At 35.7% G+C, this 22491-nt stretch overlaps 1 protein-coding gene across 1 annotated transcript; it reads left to right on the top strand.

The window, feature by feature from the left end:
• Positions 1-331: 331 nt before the first annotated feature.
• On the top strand, positions 332-22484 carry LOC137031135 (solute carrier family 2, facilitated glucose transporter member 4-like). Its single transcript, XM_067401807.1, has 11 exons — positions 332-593; positions 3475-3570; positions 5673-5833; positions 8032-8156; positions 10387-10502; positions 10640-10802; positions 16856-17043; positions 19512-19616; positions 20032-20133; positions 20733-20936; positions 21042-22484. The coding sequence occupies exons 1-11, from the start codon at positions 561-563 to the stop codon at positions 21264-21266; spliced, it is 1518 nt and encodes a 505-aa protein (XP_067257908.1). The 5' UTR covers positions 332-560; the 3' UTR covers positions 21267-22484.
• The last annotated feature ends 7 nt before the right edge of the window (positions 22485-22491 follow it).

The raw sequence follows: 22491 nt of genomic DNA on the forward strand, positions 1-22491 counted from the left end.
CCATATGCTCAGATAATACTTTAATTATTATCCAACAGATAAAAACGAGAATATCCATCAGATTATGAATGATTAAACCTTATAGTAATTATGTTATGTACAAAATGTAGTGTTTCCACCTTCTTTCTTTCTCTAAAACTTCATGTAGAACATGCTACTGTACCCCTTGCTCAGTTATGCAATGACACATAAGGTCAAGACAATTTGTATGGTGACAAACCTTGTTGGACTGAAGCTAATGGAAACCGTCTAGTCAGTGTAGCTACTCACATAGATCTAAACCCCTCCCCTCCTGCCTAAACTTCTAAAAACATGCGGGTGGAGAGTTTGTGAGCATGTGTCCCCGTGCCCTCTTCTTCAAACCTCACAGAGGAAATTATAGACGCACAAGCCTTGATCCATATTCCGGACTCTTTGTTTGTTTAGTTCTCGTCTTTGTGTGAGTGTGTGTGTACGTTTAAAAGGACAAATTAAATTCACATATCAGTGCTTTGGAATAAGACTGCTTGGAGAGGACTGTGAGACAGGACCAAAACTTTGAGTCTCACACACTCAGAGTCATGCCGGCTGGGTTTCAGCAGTTAGGAGGGGAGGTAATGAAAATGTCGATTATGTATAGTATATATAAGATAATGTGAACTGCAATACAGTGTGATGATGATAACTGTCTAATTTGGATCTTTAAAATATAAACATTTTAAACAATTTTAGATTGCGTGTTAAATAATTGTATGTTTATATTTAAAGTGAATGTTATGCTGTTATTAGTTGATTTAAATAGCTAAAATAATAAATTATGAGAATTTGTCCATGTACTGATTTAATATTACACTCACTCTCAAACATGCAGCCTCCGATGGTTATGGTAACATTGTCACTGGGTATTTGGATCCAGTGAGAGTGTGAGATTGCAATAAAGTCAACATTGCAGTTAGATGAAGTATGTAATGGTCACATGTTTCAAGGTCAAATCTTTGCTTTAAAATGACTCAGAGTTACTAAGTAAAAGCATTTCAGTCACACAGTGACTAAGTGAATACTGTATCTTAGTGCTTGTTGAGTGTCGTGCTTTGTGGTGTGCTGACAGTAATCACAACATGCAGATGCCACTATTGCCTATTGCCAAACTCAACAATATTATGCCAGCATATCTGAGGAACTCATTTTAATGTTTTGTTAAAAAAAATGCTGCTGTCCAAGTGTTCAGACATACCGTCTCTCTTGACATTGTTTTTGTGTATCGTTACAAAACACAACATAGCCAAATCTCAACACAGCTTGGTCATGCCAGGGAACAAACACACAACACAAGTTAGTGGAAAAATTTTAATTTTATATCATAGTTTCATTTAAACCTTTTCATTTTTTTACCATATACCATATAACATAAATATGAGCAAAATATGGTTTTAATTTAATTTAGATTGTATTATTCATATATGGTTAGATTTAAAAAAAAAAAAAAAAAAAAAAAACTTATATAAATATAGCTGCAAGCAGCAATTAAGGGGGCAAGCACAAAACAGGTATAATGATGAGTTATCAGAATGCAGTGATTAAAGAGTTTTGTTTTTGTTTTAGATGATTTTAGTCAAAACAGCAGAAAATCGTAAATACAATCAATAGTAATATGGTTTAATTGCTTATCACTTTTGACCAATCGATGGTGCTGTTACCAAATTGATGTCATGTGGTCACTGAGAGGTGAAAACGGTCTAGGAGGAGTTTAAAAAAGGAGGTTTTCAAAGAAATTCAAAATAACGGACAGCAATTTTAACTGATATGGCATAATTGTGCTCGGTATCACTCAAGGAAACTATTAAGACCAGTTTCATTAAAATTCATCGAAATCTATTTTGTAATTCCATTATAAAGTTAACTTTTTTTATTGAATTTTTAATTATTTAATTATATTTCATTATAAATTTTAACTATTTCAGCTTTTTGAGTATCTTCAGGGCATGGTTCTGATGACACATACTGAGTTTTGTACCAATATTGTCTTCATAAAATACAGTGTTTTACGTCAAAATGGTCAACGCCCAACATGGCCGATATGGGACAAAATTGGGTACCATTTGACTCGATATGTCATACCGAATCTAATGAGACCTGATGTGAATCTATAGTTTTGTGGTTTTGGGGCAAACCGTTCAGAAGTTATAAGCAAAAATAATGAATGATGAAAAAAAAAAATCATATCTCCGGACCAGTAGGTGGCAGTGTGCCAAAACGCTGCAAGTTGCCTTGGGTCATGTCATGTGATGACATGTACCAAAATTTGTCTCAGTATGCTAAAGCATTGCATTTTGATGTGCCTTTTGTTGAATTTTGTTTGCATGTTATTCTAGAAAAGGTTTATCAAAAAGCTTTTGATAACTTTTGCGAGCACGGTCTGCAGATCATCTGAGCCAACTTCACTGAAAATCAGACGAATTGTCTAGAACGAGTTTGAAAAATGCTAAGAAAGAAAGGCAGACTTTTTTGTGATGGAAAATAACATCATAATGTCAAATCGCCTTGAGCCAATGAATTTGTGCAAATAATTTTGTTTCTAGGCTTTATGGTTCAAAAGTTATTAGCATAAACATGAATACAAATTTGGTGGCAGTTGGTGGCACTATAGGGATTGAGCTTTGCTTAAAGTTCAGACTGTCCTCTATCTGTGTGCCAAATTTAATAACATTCTCACAAGCAGTACAATGGGATGCCATAGACAAAAGAGCATGCACCTTTGGTGCTTGGCCCCTAATAATACATTTTAATGCCAGTACGTGTTACACAGTGAACACAGCATTTGTTTTGAGAGATGTGTTGTACACTCCTATGGGTAGTGTCAGCAGATAAATAGAGAGGAGTCGGCTCTGTTCCCATGCTGCTGTCAGTCAGTGAAAAGACAGGTGTGTGGCCCATGCTGCTAATGCCAGATGAACCACAAAGACATGGGAACAGACTGAACCATTACACCTCAAACACGTGACAGACAGAACAGATCAAATCAGTATAGGGCTTCATTTTAAAGCACCAATCCTTAATTAAATATGAAGATACTAATGTAATCAGATAGATTTCTTGCTTTCAATCTCTCTAATGTTGAACGTATTTTTGTGAAGACATTCTGTGACATAATGGTTTTTATTATACAGATTGAGGCAATCATGTCCTCAGCCATCCAGTCAATAAGAGTCGCCATTGATATATCTCAGTTATTTATTTTAAATCAATCAACCTTTTTTTTTTAAAAATGTATTTATATTTAATCCCAATATATAAATATAGAATTACAATATTTAACAATATAGAAAACAGGTGAAGATGACAGTATTACTGTAGTAACTTCCTTTGACGTTTATATTTTAAAAAAAATTGATTTTACTTTAAACACCAATGTGTTGAGATTACATGAAAATATTCCTGCTTCAACAGACTTATGATACTGTGATTATAAACATTGTGTGTTTTGGTGTCTTGCAGAGAATAACTGGAACCCTCGCACTGTCAGTGTTCACCGCTGTACTGGGTTCCTTACAGTTTGGCTATAACATTGGAGTCATCAACGCTCCACAGAAGGTAATACTGCTTTCATATGATACTTTGGACATAATATCACTGTATTGTTAAAACTTCACTTTGAAACAGCTGGATATAATGTTGTCCAAAGAATATAAAGTTTCATTATATTTAACTTTAAAGTGCATCATAAGCTGCTGAAGTGTGAAAACATTTGTTCTCCTCTTATGATGTAAAGCAAAATTCTAATTCTAATTCTAGAGTGTGTTTTGACAGAACATGTAAGAGGAAAAATTTAGATGTGACATTTACACAAATGGGACCAGAATAACATGCAGCTAATGCTTGTGTTATTGTTTGGGAATCTCTTTGTTCTAGTGCCAGGACTTTATCTCCTGAGTTTGAGTTTGAATTTTAATCTCTACCATGGATCTTCATATCACTTCTTAAAGTTATTCAGGGTATTTTTTTCCAAAAGCTGTTTCAAAAGGCCATAATACTTCTTGTACGCACATTACACACACAAGTTTTGGGTCAGTAAGATTAAATTGGTCAAAAGTGACAGTAAAGACATTTATAATGTTAAGGAGCACAACTATTTTCAACATTAAGAAATGTTTCTTGAGCACCTAATCAGCATATTAGAATGATTTCTTCTTCTTCTTCCTCCTCCATATTTTTCTTCCCAAAAAGTGTATGAGTGGCAGAGACTGTAAACTGTAGAGACGCTAAACTCGGCAGGATGGTCCCAATCATGCAGCCTACTTTTTCGAACTCCTCCTAGGCTGTTTGTTCGATCTTCACCAAAATAGGCACACAGCAGCTAGTGACAGTGCTGGCAAAAAGTTATCAAAAGAATTTTGATTCGTCTAAGCATTGCAGAGATACAAGTTAATTAATTGGTCAGGCAATGCCTATTTTTAAGTGTTGACCTATAGCTGCTGAACGCAGTGTCCAGGCTTAACAAAACCTGACTCATATAGACAACAGGACATTCTTCGGACACACACCAAGTTTTGTAAAATTCCACTAATAGGTGGCACAACAGCTAAAAAAACAGTATAACTCCATTATTAGTTATAATATAAAAAAAGGCTGCCAGCAGACAGTCAAATTTCAGCAGCTAATAACATTACATTTGAATGTCTACCATTATATAAAAATATATTTTTATATGTAAAATATATATATAAAAAATATATATGTTAATCACAGCAAAACTGTGATTAACTTCTCGCCAGAGAGTCAATGTGATTTTCTGCTGACGATTGAAGAATATGAAGTACATAAATGCATTTACACATCGAGAAGAAATTATCCTGCTCCACTTTGCTCACAGCTGATTGGTCCAATTTCAGTTTGAGATTTCCCAGTTTCAGTTTTCCCTGAAGCAAGTTAGCCATGGAGCGCAAGTTATGGCGATGAACACCGCTAAAAGCAGCGCCACTTTCATGGTGCCTAAAACCCATGGTTGGCACAAACTATACTGAAACATACCTGTCGAGCCACCTAAACTGCCTTCGTGGTATAGGCCGCAGATCAGGGGAACAGGAAATCCCATGACATAATAACAGGAAACATGACTATGAGAAACTTCAAAAGAAAAGACATGAAAAGATGAACATAATCAAAACCTTGAACAGACGTGACAATAGTAAATAAAATGTTTATGATAATCTAAAAAAAAAAATTCTGGCATTCTAATTTATGAATTTAGAATTTAAAATTTGAGCCTCTGCCCATTTTCTTTTCTGTTGTACTGTGGTGTTTGTTAAACCCAAAATTCCCTGCTCCTATTCTTTTTGCCTATAAATGACAAGAAGTCATATATAAGTAATTGTACATCTCCAGGAATAACTCACAAATTGCAGGGGCCATGCCTCTGAATCAGTCCAGTGTCTTGCTCCAGAATACAAAACTAGGCATGTGCATATCACTAATCACTTTCAAATGTAATAAGAAAGATATTTGTGTTATCAGGGAGAAAAGTGATGCACACACAAAACATAAAATCAACTAATGCTTTAACATCATAATTTGAATGTGATAACAGACTATGTTCACTCTTGAAGGAGAGCAAGGTTTTTGTCCTGAGAGTACCAATGTCTCATCATGTCATCCTCCTCTTGTCTTCTCTCTTTTCTGTATCCTTCTGACCTCAGATCATTGAGCAGGAGTATAACTCAACATGGACGGAAAGGTACTCAGAACCAATCCCTCTGCAAACACTGACATCTCTGTGGTCACTCTCTGTGGCCATCTTCTCTATTGGGGGCATGGTCTCGTCCTTCTCTGTGGGAATCATCTCAGAGTTTTTTGGCAGGTAAGACAATTTCCACTTATTTTTTTATTTTTGAAACTGAATATAACAATGTTTGCACTACAGATTAAAATCTACAAAAACACACTCATTACTTAAAGGTGCCCAAGAATGTTTTTTTTCCCAAGATGTAATATAAGTCTAAGGTTTCCCCTGAACGTGTCTGCTCAAAATACCCCAAAGATTTTTTTTAATTAATTTTTTTAACTGCCTATTTTGGGGCATCATTAAATATGCGCCGATTCAGGCTGCGGCCCCTTTAAATCCTCGCACTCCCCGCCCCCGAGCTCGCGACTATAAAACAAAGTTCACACAGCTAATATAACCCTCAAATGGATCTTTACAAAATGTTCGTCATGCATGCTGCATGCATGCTTCGGTTCATGCGAGTATAGTATTTATTTGGATGTTTACATTTGATTCTGAACGAGTTTGATAGTGCTCCGTGCCTAAAGCTAACATTACACACTGTTGGAGAGATTTATAAAGAATGAAGTTGTGTTTATGAATTATACAGACTGCAAGAGTTTAATAATGAAAATAGCGATGGCTCGTCTCCGTGAATACAGTAAGAAACGATGGTAACTTTAACCACATTTAACAGTACATTAGCAACATGCTAACGAAACATTTAGAAAGACAATTTACAAATATCACTAAAAATATCATGTTATCATGAATCATGTCAGTTATTATTGCCCCATCTGCCATTTTTCACTATTGTTCTTGCTTGCTTACCTAGTCTGATGATTCAGCTGTGCACAGATCCAGACGTTACTGGTTGCCCTTGTGTAATGCCTTGAACATGAGCTGGCATATGCAAATATTGGGGGCGTACATATTAATGAGCCCGACTGTTACGTAACAGTCTGTGTTATGTTGAGATTCGCCTGTTCTTCGGAGGTCTTTTAAACAAATGAGATTTACATAAGAAGGAGGAAACAATGGTGTTTGAGACTCACTGTATGTCATTTCCATGTACTGAACTCTTGTTATTCAACTATGCCAAGGTAAATTCAATTTTCAATTCTAGGGCACCTTTAAATATTGTGGGCATTACAGCATTACAGTAGATCCCCCTACCTCGAATAAAAATGTCACTAGGCCATTAGTCAATACATAAATATTTCAGTTTGTGCTAATGTATGAATTCAACTGACATATCTTCAGAAATTCCTTGATTTTCTAGCTGAAAAGTCAGAAGTCAAAGTCAAAGTTCTTTTTGGAGAATGACACTCACAATAGACATTTTTATAATTATTATTATTAGTGGAAGACACTGACTGAGTCTGCAACCTTCTGTTGACATGCAGTTTAAAACCATACGGACCGGGCCTTTGTAACTTACCAAACCCACGTTCAGCAAAGATTGGCTCTCTCGCACTGTTGTCCAGTCCATTTCCATTCACACAGCAAGGCGTTCCCGAACATCCGGTTGCGTCCTGAAAAACGGGTGTGAGATTGGTTATAGAATGCTGTTGTCACTGCTGTAAACTCTCATATTTATTAATATTTAAAAAAACTATTTGTGCAGCCAGTAGGCCCCTCCCCAGTGCATGCCCCTGGGCTTCAGCCCACAGAAGCCTGTACGTTAATGCACCCCTGTGTGTGGGCCAGTCAACCATCAGTGTTTTATCGACTGTTTGTAAAACCAACAAGCTGTCATGCATGCAGAAAAAAAAAACTGTGACTAAAAGAGTGTGAAAGAAAAGAAAGAGGGGGTAAAGAAACCAGAAATTGGATGAGCAGATGCAAAACATATCATCAGATAGAATAGTTTAAGAAAGGACTGGGCCAAGTTTATTGTTTAAGATTTTTTTTTTAATCCAAAGTGATTTAAAGTAATCTTATACTAAAGGGCAACCTTGCTGAAGGGCACAGGCATTCAGATCTCAAGTTACAGGTTACAACAGCTGTGTAATGATGACCTGCCCTTTTTCATGGTCAGAGAAGGCCATGGTATTTTCCTGTGTTATTGATTTTAGCTGGGGTGCATAACATTAAGATGGCACAACTGTTATAACCTGTACAATGTAATTGAGAATATAATGTCAGCAGAAGGTGTGTGATAAAAAAATGTGAATCAATATGTGGAGAAAAACTGGGATTTTTGTTCTGTTTTAGAATAAAACGTAGAAATGTCAAAATCTAAATGTCCTAATTGTATTACATTATTTGATGTTCTTTGTTTATTATGGTAGGAGGAAAGCAATGCTTATCAATAATGTCCTTGCATTTATTGGTGGAGGCCTGATGGGGATGTCCAAAATCAGCCGGTCATTTGAAATGATGATTTTAGGACGCTTTACCATTGGGGCATATTGTGGTAAGCTTTCACTGTTTTTCTTACACTTTGCTGACAGGTTATCTAAGGTATATGAGTATATGAGTTTCTTTTCTTTACAGTAAATGTTTAATCTTAAAAATTCAGGCAGCTGAAATTTTACAATTTTAATTGAATTACAATGAACTCACTCCATAATCTAAGATGGTGAGCACATTGTATTATTAAACTCAAGGGAGACTAGTAACACTGGATGGGTTCAGTCAAGCTCTTAATACATAACATTATAAATAAATTACAATAACATTTACATATACTGTTGCATTATGGCCATGTATTTATATCAGAGCTATAATCATACAGGGCCTCATTTATAAAATGTGTGTATGCACAGATTTGAACTTAAGCTAATATCCACGCTAAAATCCAGTCCTTGATGGGAAAAGTGCTTAGCGCCACATCTATGACAGGCTGAATTGGCATATAAAACTATGGTTTGACTATACAAAAATATATTATGGATTGTTACAATTGTATTCGGCTAGTCATAATTATATTTTGACTAGTCAGATTGATAATTAGAGATACTGTATATGCAATTATAACTGCACTAGTAAGAAATTCAATTAGAGATATCTCTAAACACAGTGTCTTAATAATTACAGTAAATAAAGCTCCGTATATGGCAAGCCGTTTTAGCATTAAATGCCCCGGCTCTACTAGTTGTAATGTATTTTTGACTAGTCAAAATTCCAATTCCAGATATCTATTCTGTTATTTTGACTTGTCATAATTTACATGAATAGTTCACCCAAAAATGAAAATTCTGTTATCAATTACAAAAAGTTCATAAAGAGATTATAAAACTAATCCATACGAATTGATTTTCTGAAGAGACTCAATTGCTTTATATGATGAACAGACTGAATTTAGGCTTTTATTCACAGATAAACATTGATCAGTGAACATAAACTGAAGCTCACCCAAACCTGCTTGACGAGCGAGAACAAACCTCTCAGGGAACGCACAAGAATGAACCCTAATTGGTTCTCGCACATCATGTGAACATGCTTGAGCTTCACTTTACCACGAATTATGTGAGTTTATGTGAATAAAAAATAAAGCGATCGTTTCTCTTCATTTCTCATTCATGTGGAATATTCATTAGTTTTACGATCTCTTTATGAACTTTTTGAAGCGTCAACATTTCAGTTGCATAGCTGTCTATGGAAGGAAAGAAAGCTCTCAGATTTCATCAAAAACATCTTCATTTGTGTTCCAAAGATGAAAGAAAGAATGAAAGTCTTAAGGGTTTGGAACAATATGAAGCTGAGTAATTAATGACAGAATTTTCATTTTTGGGTGAACTAACCCAAAAATTGATATCTACATTGTTATTTGGACTATAGCATAATATGCACTGAAGATATCTACAATACTATTTTGACTAGTCATATTCTCCCATTGACTTCCATTTGAAAATATTTTCTGATATCTACAAATGAGTTCTGACTAGTACAGATTGTAATTAATGATATCTATAACTGATCTTGTACCAGCCATAATTCCAATTAGAGATATCTCAAATTACACATTTACTAGTGATTATTAAATGAGAGATATCTCTAACAGAATTATCACTAGTAAAAATCTGACATGTAGTGGAAATTTGCTTTGGGTGACTTGAGTTCAAATCCCGGCACGTGGTCCTTTCAACTTTGCTTCCTGTCCTCTCTAAAACTGAATTAAGGCAAAAATGCAAAAAAAATATTGTTTTTTATTATTACTTAATAAGGGCAAAATCTCCAGTGTACCCTATTTTATTTATAATCTAAGCATTTATAAATAAATCATTCCAAATAAAAAAATCAAGAAGGGCTGTAGTAGCAGGAGATTCAGGGAGATACTGTAGATTTTTACAGGTAAAGGTCTGTGCTGGCCTGGTGTTGTTACTGTGTTGTGGATACATTGCACAGCACTTCAAGATAATGGGTTCATCTTACATTGCACTGAGATGGAAATGTTTGGCAGCAGTATCAGGGTGCAGCTGACACCAGACGAGCACATCACATGGTGTCAGTCAGGCACACGTACACACTGCTAAAATACACGCTCCAATAGTACATACTATATATATGATTTCTGAAGGAAGTGGAACATGTGATACTGAAGACTAGTAGTAAAGGCTGCTGAAAATGTAATTGTCACATGACTTAATTACAACATTACTGTTTATATTCAGAGGACACTTGTTTTTCTTTTTCTTCATAAGGTTTGGCATCGGGATTAGTGCCAATGTATGTGGGTGAGATTGCCCCTACAAGTCTAAGAGGAGCTCTGGGCACCCTGCACCAGCTGGCCATCGTCACAGGCATTCTTATCGCCCAGGTAGAGTAAACTGAAGTCAATTCATACTATTTTTTCTTTTTCTTTTTTTGGTCTCCAGTCATTTATTATTTCATTTTCCATATTATTTTTTATTTTTCACTCATTTTTCATTATCCATTTCATGATCTTCTTTTCAGATCTTAGGACTAGAGTCTCTGTTGGGCAGTGAGCAGCTGTGGCCGGTGCTGCTGGGTGTTACAGTACTCCCTACAGTCCTGCAGATGACGCTGTTGCCTTTCTGTCCAGAGAGCCCGCGCTTCCTCTATATCATCCGCTGCCAAGAGCACCATGCAAAGAGCGGTGAGGATTGCCTGGAAAATCCAGCCTCACCACTGTACCAGCGGATGAGTCTGGTCGGCCATTGAATCAATTCGATTTCTAGGGCGGAGCAAATCCGAGCAAACAGGAAGCGGAGTAAACCAATCAGAGAAGGGCGGCTTTGACGTTAGCAAAGCGACAAGAGAGTCAACAGTGAAAAGTAAATGATTAATGTGTTTTTGGTCATTTAAAACTGAATTCACGGCTGAATGGAACAAACTCTCGGGTCTCCCGTGCACAATCTTTGTTGATATTGAAGGGACTTTCACCGCACTAGAGTGACGCTGTTTGCGTCACTGAAATAAATGAATCTGATTGCACGCTACGGTTTGGAGTTGACTCAAATCGCGACGGAGGGCGGACTGACTGACTACAAGATATATCAGTCTGGCCTTGCTAGGCAACATCTATGCATGAAAAACCATGTGGGATAAGTTGATTAACATTTAAAAAAAAAAAAAAGCAGTATTGTTTCATGGGGACATAAATGTGCCAACTAGAAATGGCTCCTCACCGTTGCCTGACAAGGCCAGACTGATATATCTCCTACAAGATATATCAGTCTGGTCAGTTCGCCCTCCATCACGATTCGAGGCAACTCCAAACCGTACCATGCAATCAGATTCGTTTATTTCAGTGATCACTCTAGTGCGGCGAAAGTCCCTTCAATATCAACAAAGATTGCGCACGGGAGACCCGAGAGTTTGTTCAATTCAGCCGTGAATTCAGTTTTAAATGACCAAAAACACATTAATCATTTACTTTTCGTTGTTGACTCTCTTGTTGCTTTGCTAACGTCATATCCGCCCTTCTCTGATTGATTTACTCCGCTTCCTGTTTGCTCTGATTTGCTCCGCCCTAGAAATCGAATTGATTCAATGGCCGACCAGACTCATCCGCTGGTACAGTGGTGAGGCTGGATTTTCTAGGCAAGCATCGATGTACTCCAATTAGTAAATATGAATACCAAACACTTGCTGAGAATGTGAGCAGTGCCATACAAAGCATTTGAGATCAGGCCCGGTTCTAGGATTGCGTGACTGCGGGGGCATTTCGAAAACTTGGTGGGGCAGCATAATATGATTTATGATTCATAGGTTTATGATCCCCCTAACTACTAAACAGTTTTCTCCATTTTTCTGATTTTTCCGATTAATAACAGCTTCAAATTTAATATTAGCTAATCACAAAAGTACTTTCTGTAATTCTGAAATTGAAACATTGTTTTTTGCCTGTTTAGTTAGTACAACTGTTTAATTGGACTGTTTAGAGACTTTTGGTCTAAGATACGAATGGCTTAAAATTACAATTAATTTGATTACTTTATTTTCTAAATATTACATAACTTTTGGTATAATAATGGAAGATGTACACATTCAATGTCTACTGAACAATATTTTAATTTTGGGAAAATGTTATATTCATGGATTTACTCCAAATCTTTAAGAATGGTCAAATTTAAAAGTGGAAGAAGACAACTTGGTTCATTGAAGAAATTTAAACCATTAGAAGACCTGGTGGCATGATTCTTTCCTTTTTCGTGTTTTATTATATATTGTGGACTATACGTAAACATCTCATAATAATACATTTTTGTTGCAGTGCCAAAAATAAAATAAATTGATCTCACTTATTTATTTTTTAAATTATTGATATTTTGCAGATTCTGAAAGGTGTTATCACATCAAATAATAGGCTACTATTCAACAAATAGCGCAATATGTTGATAGAATATTTTAGAGCTGAACATAACTGAGCAAAACTATTTTATATTTTACTAGTATAGTTACATCTATTCAATTTTAGTTTTTAATTTATTCATTTTCAAGATTTTTCATGACTTGGAAATCACATTTTTAAAATTCCAAGCTACATTTCGAAGTGTTCCATGATCGTGTAGCAATGTATTAACGGTGTGTGCGCGTTTAAATATTGACTAGAGTGCATTTATAAAGGAGCTGCATGTCATCTGCTCAAGTGATTGTCAATGGCCGTCTTGAGAAGTGATCAGATAAGGTGTGTCTTTGAAAACTGCTTAGAAAATGAATGTGGATGAGGACATGAATGCTTTTTACAAGTTGAAATCTTGTAATTATGGCAATTCTAGCATGGTGTGAGCAGGGCCGGATTAACATAAGGGCTAGGTGGGGCTGAAGCCCCAGGGCCCGCGGGTAGAGGGGGCCCGTGATTGGCTGGAGGAAATGAGATTGACAAGTCATAGGTGGTTGATTTGTGTCTAATAAAATAACAAGAAAAAATTATTGGAAAATGTGCCTGACTGATAAATCATCGTCCAATCAAAATCACTTTACAATTCGTGCCATGACATCGGGAAACGCCTCTTTGCGTTACGCTATGGCATGTAGACTAGAAAATTGGCCTTTTTTGCTTTTTCAGCCTCGCTGGTGTTCAAAAAATGATTAAAAAAAGTGATAGTGGTGCGCAAAAACGGACAAATAAGCTTGAAAGCGAGAAAAGGGATGCTAATCTTATAGCAAAAATACCAAAACTAATTTCTTCGGTTCACATAAAACATCCGTACCAGTGGAAGACTCCGCGTGCAGCGGCAGCTTACAATTATCTTCACCCACCGACACCGTCGCCGATCATGCTTTACACGTTGAAGAAGGTGAGATAGCAGCTGCATCAAGTTATTATTCTTATAACGAGTTAAGCCCTATTCGGATGGATGGTAATTGTTTCTCATGAAAACGTAAGGTGTTTTCAACATTTGCAGGGACGAGTCGATTGATTTTATTGCCGTTTGAATTCAGAATGTCAGTGTTTTTCTCTCATCATCATCACCCGTGTAAAAATCCAGAATTAACATTCCTACAGTTTTTTTGACGAACACCAATGTCGTGTGACTTGTCTCCACTATCTGCCTTTGAAGCACATTCTATCAGTTGCAGTTCTGGTGCCTCCATCCGTACAACTCGACCTCGACACATTCACATCACACGTTAACACAGCGGTAGAGTTACTCACGGGACACTGCACTTATTCGCAATCACAAAAGTTCTTTATTTGCATGTGCTTTAAAGCCCTGCCAGTTAAACATGTAATTCGTGCGCTGCGCTTTTTCTGACCCCATACACCCGAAGCGTGCACACACACTTAAGCCTGTCAAACAGCACCTGACTACTGGACTTCATCTTTCGCGTCTGATTGCGCCACAATACTGTCAAATACACAAAAGGTTTACATAAACACAGTTGGTTATGTCTGAAGTGAGTTGAGAAAATGGGACGCATGCAGGTCTTAAAGTGACAGCGTCCTAATAGTTAGCATGCGGACCGTTGTCCTTAAAGGGATAGTTCACCCCAAAAATTAAAATCCTGTCATCACATACTCACTTTCAAGCTGTTTTAAACCTGAATGAGTTTCTTTCTTCTGTTGAACACAAAATAAAATATTTTGAAGAATGTGGGTAACCAAACAGTTGCTGGTCCCCATTAATTTCCATAGTAGGAAAAAAATATATATAATGTGGAAATCACTGGGGACCATCAACTGTTTGGTTACCCACCTTCTTCAAAATAGTTTATTTTGTGTTAATAAGAGGAAAGAATTATTGTGTCAGCAATATATGCAATACAATTTTAAAATATGTTAAATATTTTATATGTTAAATATATTTTAAAATATGTTAAATAGCATGGAATATTTAGTGTGCTTGTGCTTATATAAAATGATTTGATAAAATGAACTTTGTAAAAATATAAAAATAATGACAATAAAAAAAAAAAAAAAATCTTGTGGTACAAGACACTGTGGCATGGCAATCATATGAAAGGGGGCCCTTGGTGTTGCTATAGCCCCAGGGCCCAATGTGTTCTTAATCCGGGCCTGGGTGTGAGTGAGCACCTGAAGTGCTGAGCATGTCTGTGAGGGAGAACTGTAAAAGGATGCGTGGCGCGCCAGAAAAATACAACCGCACAATGTTTCTAGTAATTCGCGTAATTTAGTGTTTATATATTTTTTTACATTTTGAGTGCTATCACAAAAAAATTAGTATCCTGGGGATGTTGGAGGGGCACAAGAGAAATCTGGGGGGGCATTGCCCCTCCTAGCCCCCCCCTAGACCCGGCCCTGTTTGAGATGTCTGAACATTTGTTTACACTTTGTCATTACATATCATAAAATAAAAGAGGTTTTATCTGCTCAGTGAGCCTAACAACAGTCGTTCAACATAAGTCATAAATCAATACTGCTTAATCATTGGCAGATGATTATAATTTCTAATATAATAATTCATAACTGTATACAAGTTACAACTTTAACTAAATGTTTAAAAAATAATATGATATGTAAATACTGTTCAAAATCTATAAAGTGAATGTCATATTATGCTCCACAACAGATCACAAAAATTGTAATTAGAATGTTATATTAATATAATTTAATAATTCTTAATGGTAAACCAAGGCTCGAAATTGCGACCATTTTAGTCGCATATGCTCCCTAAATTTAATACGTGCGACCTCAAAATATATTTGGGAGCATGTGTGCTAATGCAAATAATCCCTGAAGTGTGACCTGTTTTCATTTCTCTACAAAACGTTTGCTAATTACTGTGTGCCTGCGGTTAGCTGATACAGTTACCGGTCCATCGTTCTATCACACAACCAATTAAACTTCATCTGTATGTTCTTAAGTTTAAAGCAGACTTTAGGCTGGTTAATATAGCTGTCAATCTCCCTTTCACTGCGCCCCGGAGCTACCTAGCATGCAAAATGTAAAGAGCTGAAGAGAGAAGATGAAAAGAACTGTTACAGCAGGGCTCCACATTAACACTAGAATGCTTAAAAAAAACTAGTGAATCACCAAAACGCGAGAATGACTCTGATTTTAATACATTTAGTGTAAGTAGCGTTTGAAATAATAATATATCCTAATGTATATGGAAACAAGGATGCGCAGCCTCTCGAGGAGAAATGGAAACAAATGAGTGCAGCACATACAAAGAAACTCAGTTAACATATAGCCTACTGCGGTAAAAATTCAAAATGTGGAGTTTTTATATTTATAACATATGATACAGTTAAGCAACATCACACGACCACAAGAGTGTTGTCTTCTACTATCACGATTGAAAATGTGACATTGATTTCATTCAACAGTTGAATAAACAAGTAGTTTAAATTAGATCACTTACATTTTAGACACAATATTGGCTTTTTTGTTCTGTTTCAGCAGCGAAAATAGTTCCAAACAAAGATCACAGCAGAACCACCACGCATTTCGCACTAACCGTATTTTCATTAGTAAATGATTCAGCTTTTTGAACGAATCGGTTGAGTCAAAGACTCAATTACCCTTTCATAAAGAACTGCATCATTCTTGAATGAATCAGCCGTTTGAATCATTTGAATTAATGACTCAAAGACTCACTCAATAAGACGGTCACCTGCCGCCACCTACTGGCGGTTTAGTTTCATGATTGAAAGTATCATTCTTTCCAACATTTATTATTTGTATATTCATTTTTTTTAAACAATCTATAACATTATTTAATGCAGTTTTAATTTTTCAGTGTAAATTATTTAATTTAATTGGTAACATCCCCATAGTGGTCATTTATTTATTGGTCAAATTTAGGAATTTAAAATGAAAGATGAAGCATACATTTAATAAGATACAAAAAAGCCCTTAATAAAGGTTAAAAAAAAAAGTCCTCGGTGTAAATATCACAAATATGCAGATTTAAATATGTCAAAGCTGATAGAAAACTGGTGAGAAAATTGCTTCAGAATAAATTATATTTACAAACACAAAAATCTTTTTTTTTTTTCTGGGCAAGTAAATGACAAGACTAAATTACATTAATGCCATATATATATATATATATATATATATATATATATATATATATATATATATATATATATATATATATATATATATATATATATATATATATATATTAGTTGTGGTGCTCCTAACTTTTTGAAGTGCTACCAAGTAAAAGTTAATTTCAAGCCTTGTAAACTAAATACACACTAACCATTGAGCTTATTTCCTCTCTTCTTCAGCTTTGCGGCGCCTGACTGGCCGTATGGAGGTCAGTGAAGACTTGGCTGAGATGAAGGAGGAAAAGAGGAGGATGGAGATGGAGAGGAAAGTGTCCATTGCTGAGCTCTTTCGCTCTCCTCTGTACCGGCAGCCCATTATCATCGCTATCCTGCTGCAGCTCTCTCAGCAGCTGTCAGGAGTTAATGCTGTGAGTGCTGCAGATGTGCTCAGTTAACTAGGAAAGAAAGATGAACTGAGATTAATGACTTAAAGTTTAAAAAGTTGAATGCAGCTCCTCTACAGGGATTGCTTCATTAACTGAATTAGCTTTCTAAAATGTTTTAATAAAGTTAGATTTACTAAATGTAACTGACCCTTCATAATATGGTGGCACAAAAAATAAAGTGTTGGACTAAACAATTAATGTATAAATATAATCATTTATCACCATTAAAGGGTTAGTTCACCCAAAAAGGAAAATTCTGTCATTCATTACACACCCTCATGTCTTTTCACACCCGTAAGACTTTCAGTCATCTTCGGAACACATATGAAGATCTTTTTAATGAAATCAGAGTTTTCTTAGAGCTTTCACAACTACCACTTTCAAGACCTATAAAGGTAGTAAAACATCATTAAAGTAATCCATGTGACTCCAGTGGTTTAACCTCAATTTTATTTGCTTTATTTACAAAATATTAATCTCCAATGCTCTCGTGAATGTGTGTTGGAGATTAATAACCAAAAAAGTGGTAAATTATGTTTGTTTTTCGCAAACAAAGCACTCACGTTGCTTCATAAAACTGATGTTAAACCACTGGAGTCACATGGATTATTTTAATGATGTCTTAACCACTTTTCTGGGGTCTGAAAGTGGTAGTTGTGTAGGCTGTCTATGGAGGGATAGAAAGCTCTCAGATTTCATTAAAAAGATCTTAATTTGTGTTCTGAGGATGAACGAAAGTCTTATGGGTTTGGAACAACATGAGGATGAGTAATGGATGACAGAATTTTCACTTTTGGGTGAACTAAACATTTAACCCCTTAAGCCCGAAGTGTCCCGCCGGCGAGACACCACCCCCCGCGAAAAAATTCATAATCAAATTACTAAGCAACCACTGACAGAAATAGCACAAAATAGGTATAATTTTAAAGCTTAGAAACTCAGCTTTTAATGCATCTGTTTTGTTCAACTCTTAATGAGTGCTGAGTTATCACTCTAAAACGGAGTGTACCGCCCAAGGGCGCCACCTAGCTATAAAACAATTAATAACCATATTTTTCAAAACTCCTGCCTAGATAATCACAAAATAGGTGTCATTTGAAAGCTTAGAGTCTGAACTTTACAAGGAATTTAGCCAATTTGAATAACTCCTAAGTACTGCTGAATTATATGATAAAAAATTATAATAAAAAATTCATAATTTAGTAAACAAAAAATATTATGTACTCCAATGTGTCAAAAGCATCATACAGCTCAGATAATCATGTCATTTGAAAGGTCTCACGGAGAAAAATACAACGAGTATAATTGTTTTGGGCTTTGACTAAACTTGTGCGAGTTTTTGTACGTGAAGCGCCTCAAGACCCATATGTAAATAATATACAGATGCTGTATTTATCTGATTATTATTTACAGCAGATTCTCACGATTAAAATGAATCCAACATCATCATCATAATCCAACAAGCCGTTCACGATATTTTGATCAGGCTATTAAGCACAGATGCTAACTAAAACTAAAATGTAGCTATCACTTGACATGTCAGCTTATAACTTCATGAAACATGCATATGTAGAAAACGGCACTTCATTACTTACACTGGATTCTCCCAAATGAAATAAGTCCAAGATCAAAATAACCCGATGTGTTTGTCAAGAGATACTCCACGCCAAAGAACCGTTTTAAAAATGCCCATCAGGGGGCGCCAATTGATAAACAAAAAAGACTACCTTGATTCCAAACGCTGTAACTTTTGATCACATCGAAACTATGATTCAGATACAGCTCACATATAGGGGAACATGACCAAAAAAGAACTGACCTTATTTCCTCTTCGAGCTATTGCATGTCAGATATGAAATATATGTAGAGATTTGAAGTTATGAGTCATTATTTTTGTGCATGTCACTCAGAAAACAAAAAAATTAAAAATGCTTACATTTGTTCCAAATGCTATAACTCTTGATTTCATTTGATCCAGATACAGCTCACATATAGAGGAACATCAACAAAAAAGAATGAACCTGCTACCATATTTCCTTCATGATATTCCATTTTAAATTAGAAAGATATGTAAATGTTCTTATTTTCACTTTTTACCTTTTTTTTTTTTTTGCATTTTCTCAGCATGAGAATATCCAAATTTATTTATTTATTTATTTTAAATTAAAAAGATTTCTTTCAAACGATACCAACCTTTTGACTCTCCCTGCTATAGTTTTGGAGTTACGAGTCTTTACTTTTTTGTGTCACTCAGAAAAAAAAAAGAAAAAAAAACTCTGAAAATACCCTCAGGGCTTAAGGGGTTGAAGGAAAAGAAGACTTTTAATACATGTTTTGTTTATGGCAGTAAAGATGTTTTTTAGAACAGTAAACTGAAATAAATTGAATTTGTGTGTGACATGTTTTTGAACCCATATTTTTCTCACAACTGCTTGCTCTCCACTGCTCAGATCTTCTATTATTCTACTGACATCTTTAAGAAGGCTGGGGTGGAGAGTCCAGTGTACGCCACCATAGGTGCTGGAGTTGTCAATTGTGCTTTCACTATAGTCTCGGTATGTAAACAAACAAACAAACAAACAGATCTCATGACTCTTTAAAGAGTAACTAACAAGATGTGCAATTTAGCCTTAGTTGGCACTTAACTGTGTACCAAAAATAAGACAGACTTTGTAGGCCAGATATTGTTTTTATTAAGTGTGAACAGAGCAGTCATGAGAACATAATAAAATTCAATAATAACATTTAAAAAAAATCTAAGTCCTTTTTGGCTAAAATGTAGCATTCCAATAAATGTTTTTTTATCTTAAAAATTAGATATAATTATTTTCGTATAATTAAATGGGGAGAAAAAAAATCAAACAATATAAACTACATTATTAGCATAAACCAAGCCAAAGTACATGTTTATTATGTGCTGCCTATTACTTACATCGCTCACTGTCTGTTGCTCTTTTGTCCAATCTGCAGCTCTTCCTGATCGAGCGGATGGGTCGCCGGACACTCCACATGCTTGGACTTGCTGGAATGTGTGTCTGTGCCATCATCATGACAATTGCCCTCACATTACTGGTCAGCCCAAAATACTTTGAAATGGATGTTTCACTAATTTGTATTAAAAATAGTTACTGAAAAAGTACTTGATAAAGTACTTAAAGTCAGAGGGCAGAAGCTTATTGTAAAATGCTCAAAACATACCTTTTGTGGTTTCACTTTATTTTGATGGCTCCTTTCTGGGGCCAACATTCTCTTGACTATAAGTAACATTGCACCTACATATCTACTAACTCTTATTAGAGTGTTAGTAGAGTATTAGTAGACTGGTATGGTTAGGGTTAGAATAAGTTTACATGTACTTGCAGATTTACTTGTAGTCAGCAGAATGTCTGTTGGGGGAGCATCACAATAAAGAGTTAGCAGATATTAACTAATACTCTAATGAGTTAGTTGACTTGTAGTTGCAAAGTTACTTATAGTCAACAGAATGTTCAAAAGGCACCATCACATTTGCTTTGCATTTTTTCCTGCTCAGTAAATGCTGTCAAAATTTTGATTACTTTGTGATGTCTGGTTCAACTCTTGTTTTGAAGCACTAAGAAGATATAACTGTAAAAAGCAAAGGTGATGGAACGGTTCCTTGTCGTTAACTATTTTTCTTTGTTCACTGACAGGAGACTGTGCCATCAATGAGCTACATTAGCATGATGGCCATTTTTGGTTTTGTGGCCTTCTTCGAGGTGGGGCCAGGACCTATCCCTTGGTTCTTTGTGGCTGAACTCTTCTCACAAGGTCCTAGACCAGCAGCCATGGCAGTAGCTGGGTGCTCCAACTGGACTGCCAACTTCATCATTGGCATGGGCTTCCAGTATGTTGCTGTAAGTGCAGAGGAAACATTATCTTATTCTAGTTGCAATATTTCACTAACCTACCTATGTCAAAAGTGTCTTAAATCCATCCAACTCAATCTCTCCTTACAACAGAACCTATGCGGTCCATACGTTTTCCTCATCTTTGCTGCTCTCCTCCTTTTCTTCCTTATCTTCACATTCTTCCGAGTTCCTGAGACAAGAGGCAAGACTTTTGACCAGATCTCAGCCACCTTCCATGGTCATCCACAAAACATGATGGACATGGACCTGGGCCTGGATCAAGGGAAACATAGTACAGAGCTGGACTACCTAGGATCTGATGGGACAGAGAACTGAAGCCTGAGAGCGAGAGAGATTGTGGATGGGGGCCAGAATCACCACAACTTACTGTTCTTTGTGGCTTGGAGAGGAAAATAGGGTGTATACCAAAAAGACAACATTACTACTCAGAAGAGACTATGTGGTCTTTGGAAATGAAGTATTGTAAAGAAAGGATGTTGGACTTTGGGAGAAAGTGCAATGTTGTTTGAAAAGGAGACGAGACTTGAGATTTGGAATTCTGCACTTTAGCTGCACAAAGGTTTCCATACACCACTAAAAGCCAGCTATGCTTTTGCATACAATTATAGTAGATCATAGACTGTTCTTTTAATTTTAGCATTCTTTAAAGATAATGGACCTTTTTCACATTTTCAGGGTCTTCATAGTTGGGTAAACTTCTATAGCGGTGAATGGAAGATGACCGCAAATAGAAGTTATTTATTTCTATCTGCTCCAATTGCATAAGCATCTGTGATAGTGTTTCCACAAGTTTCCAAAAGAGGGAAAAATATAAAGAGATTGATTACAGCAGTCAGAAGAGAATAAGATGTAAAATTAGCCGCTACTCCTCAGCTGTTGTATTGGAAAGACCCTCGAAGCAGCATTGATTCATCAAACTGCCAACCAAGGTAATATAACATGAAGTATAGCATTATAAAAGTGTATTCAATTTTTTAAAAAAATAAAAAATGAAAAACTTTACTAGATTTGCGATGCTGATAATTGTGGAAAGACATCATTAGTCTGTGAAAAGGGTCCATGAAACATTCTAATACTGATTGGTAACAAACTGTCATGCTTTCAAAGAATAAAATGCTTCCAAAGTTTTTGCACAAAGCTAAAATTTTACCAGTAGATTTTAAAGCTTATATCATGCACTATATATTTAACACACATTAGAGAAGCTAGTTATTTCAAACAAGAGCCTTCGATATTTTTACAAATCGGTTTCAAAGACAGAATCAAACGTTATAACATGCACATTTTGTAATTTCAGACATATATAACTTCATATGAATTATATAGAAAATAGTTTGCTTATATTTATATATAGATAGCTTATTCACTAGAAATTTATAGAAATGAGTCCCACTGAGAAATTAAAGATGTGTGCCGTTTGATGAGTGAAAAAAAGCGGACATGTATTCCTTATATGTGGACTTCTATTGTCACTATATGCCACATTCTGAGGTGTAACTAACTTATTTATATGATGGAATAAAACATTTTTTGTTCTCTG

This window comes from Chanodichthys erythropterus, chromosome 11 (genome assembly GCF_024489055.1).
Source record: "Chanodichthys erythropterus isolate Z2021 chromosome 11, ASM2448905v1, whole genome shotgun sequence".
NCBI lineage: Eukaryota > Metazoa > Chordata > Actinopteri > Cypriniformes > Xenocyprididae > Chanodichthys > Chanodichthys erythropterus.

Coding starts and splice junctions, on each gene's coding strand:
- LOC137031135 (XM_067401807.1), top strand. CDS start 561: ATGCCGGCTGGGTTTCAGCAGTTAGGAGGGGAG. Junction 10,803..16,855: donor AGAGCACCATGCAAAGAGCG/GTGAGGATTGCC, acceptor TCTCTTCTTCAG/CTTTGCGGCGCCTGACTGGC. Junction 19,617..20,031: donor GTGCTTTCACTATAGTCTCG/GTATGTAAACAA, acceptor TCCAATCTGCAG/CTCTTCCTGATCGAGCGGAT.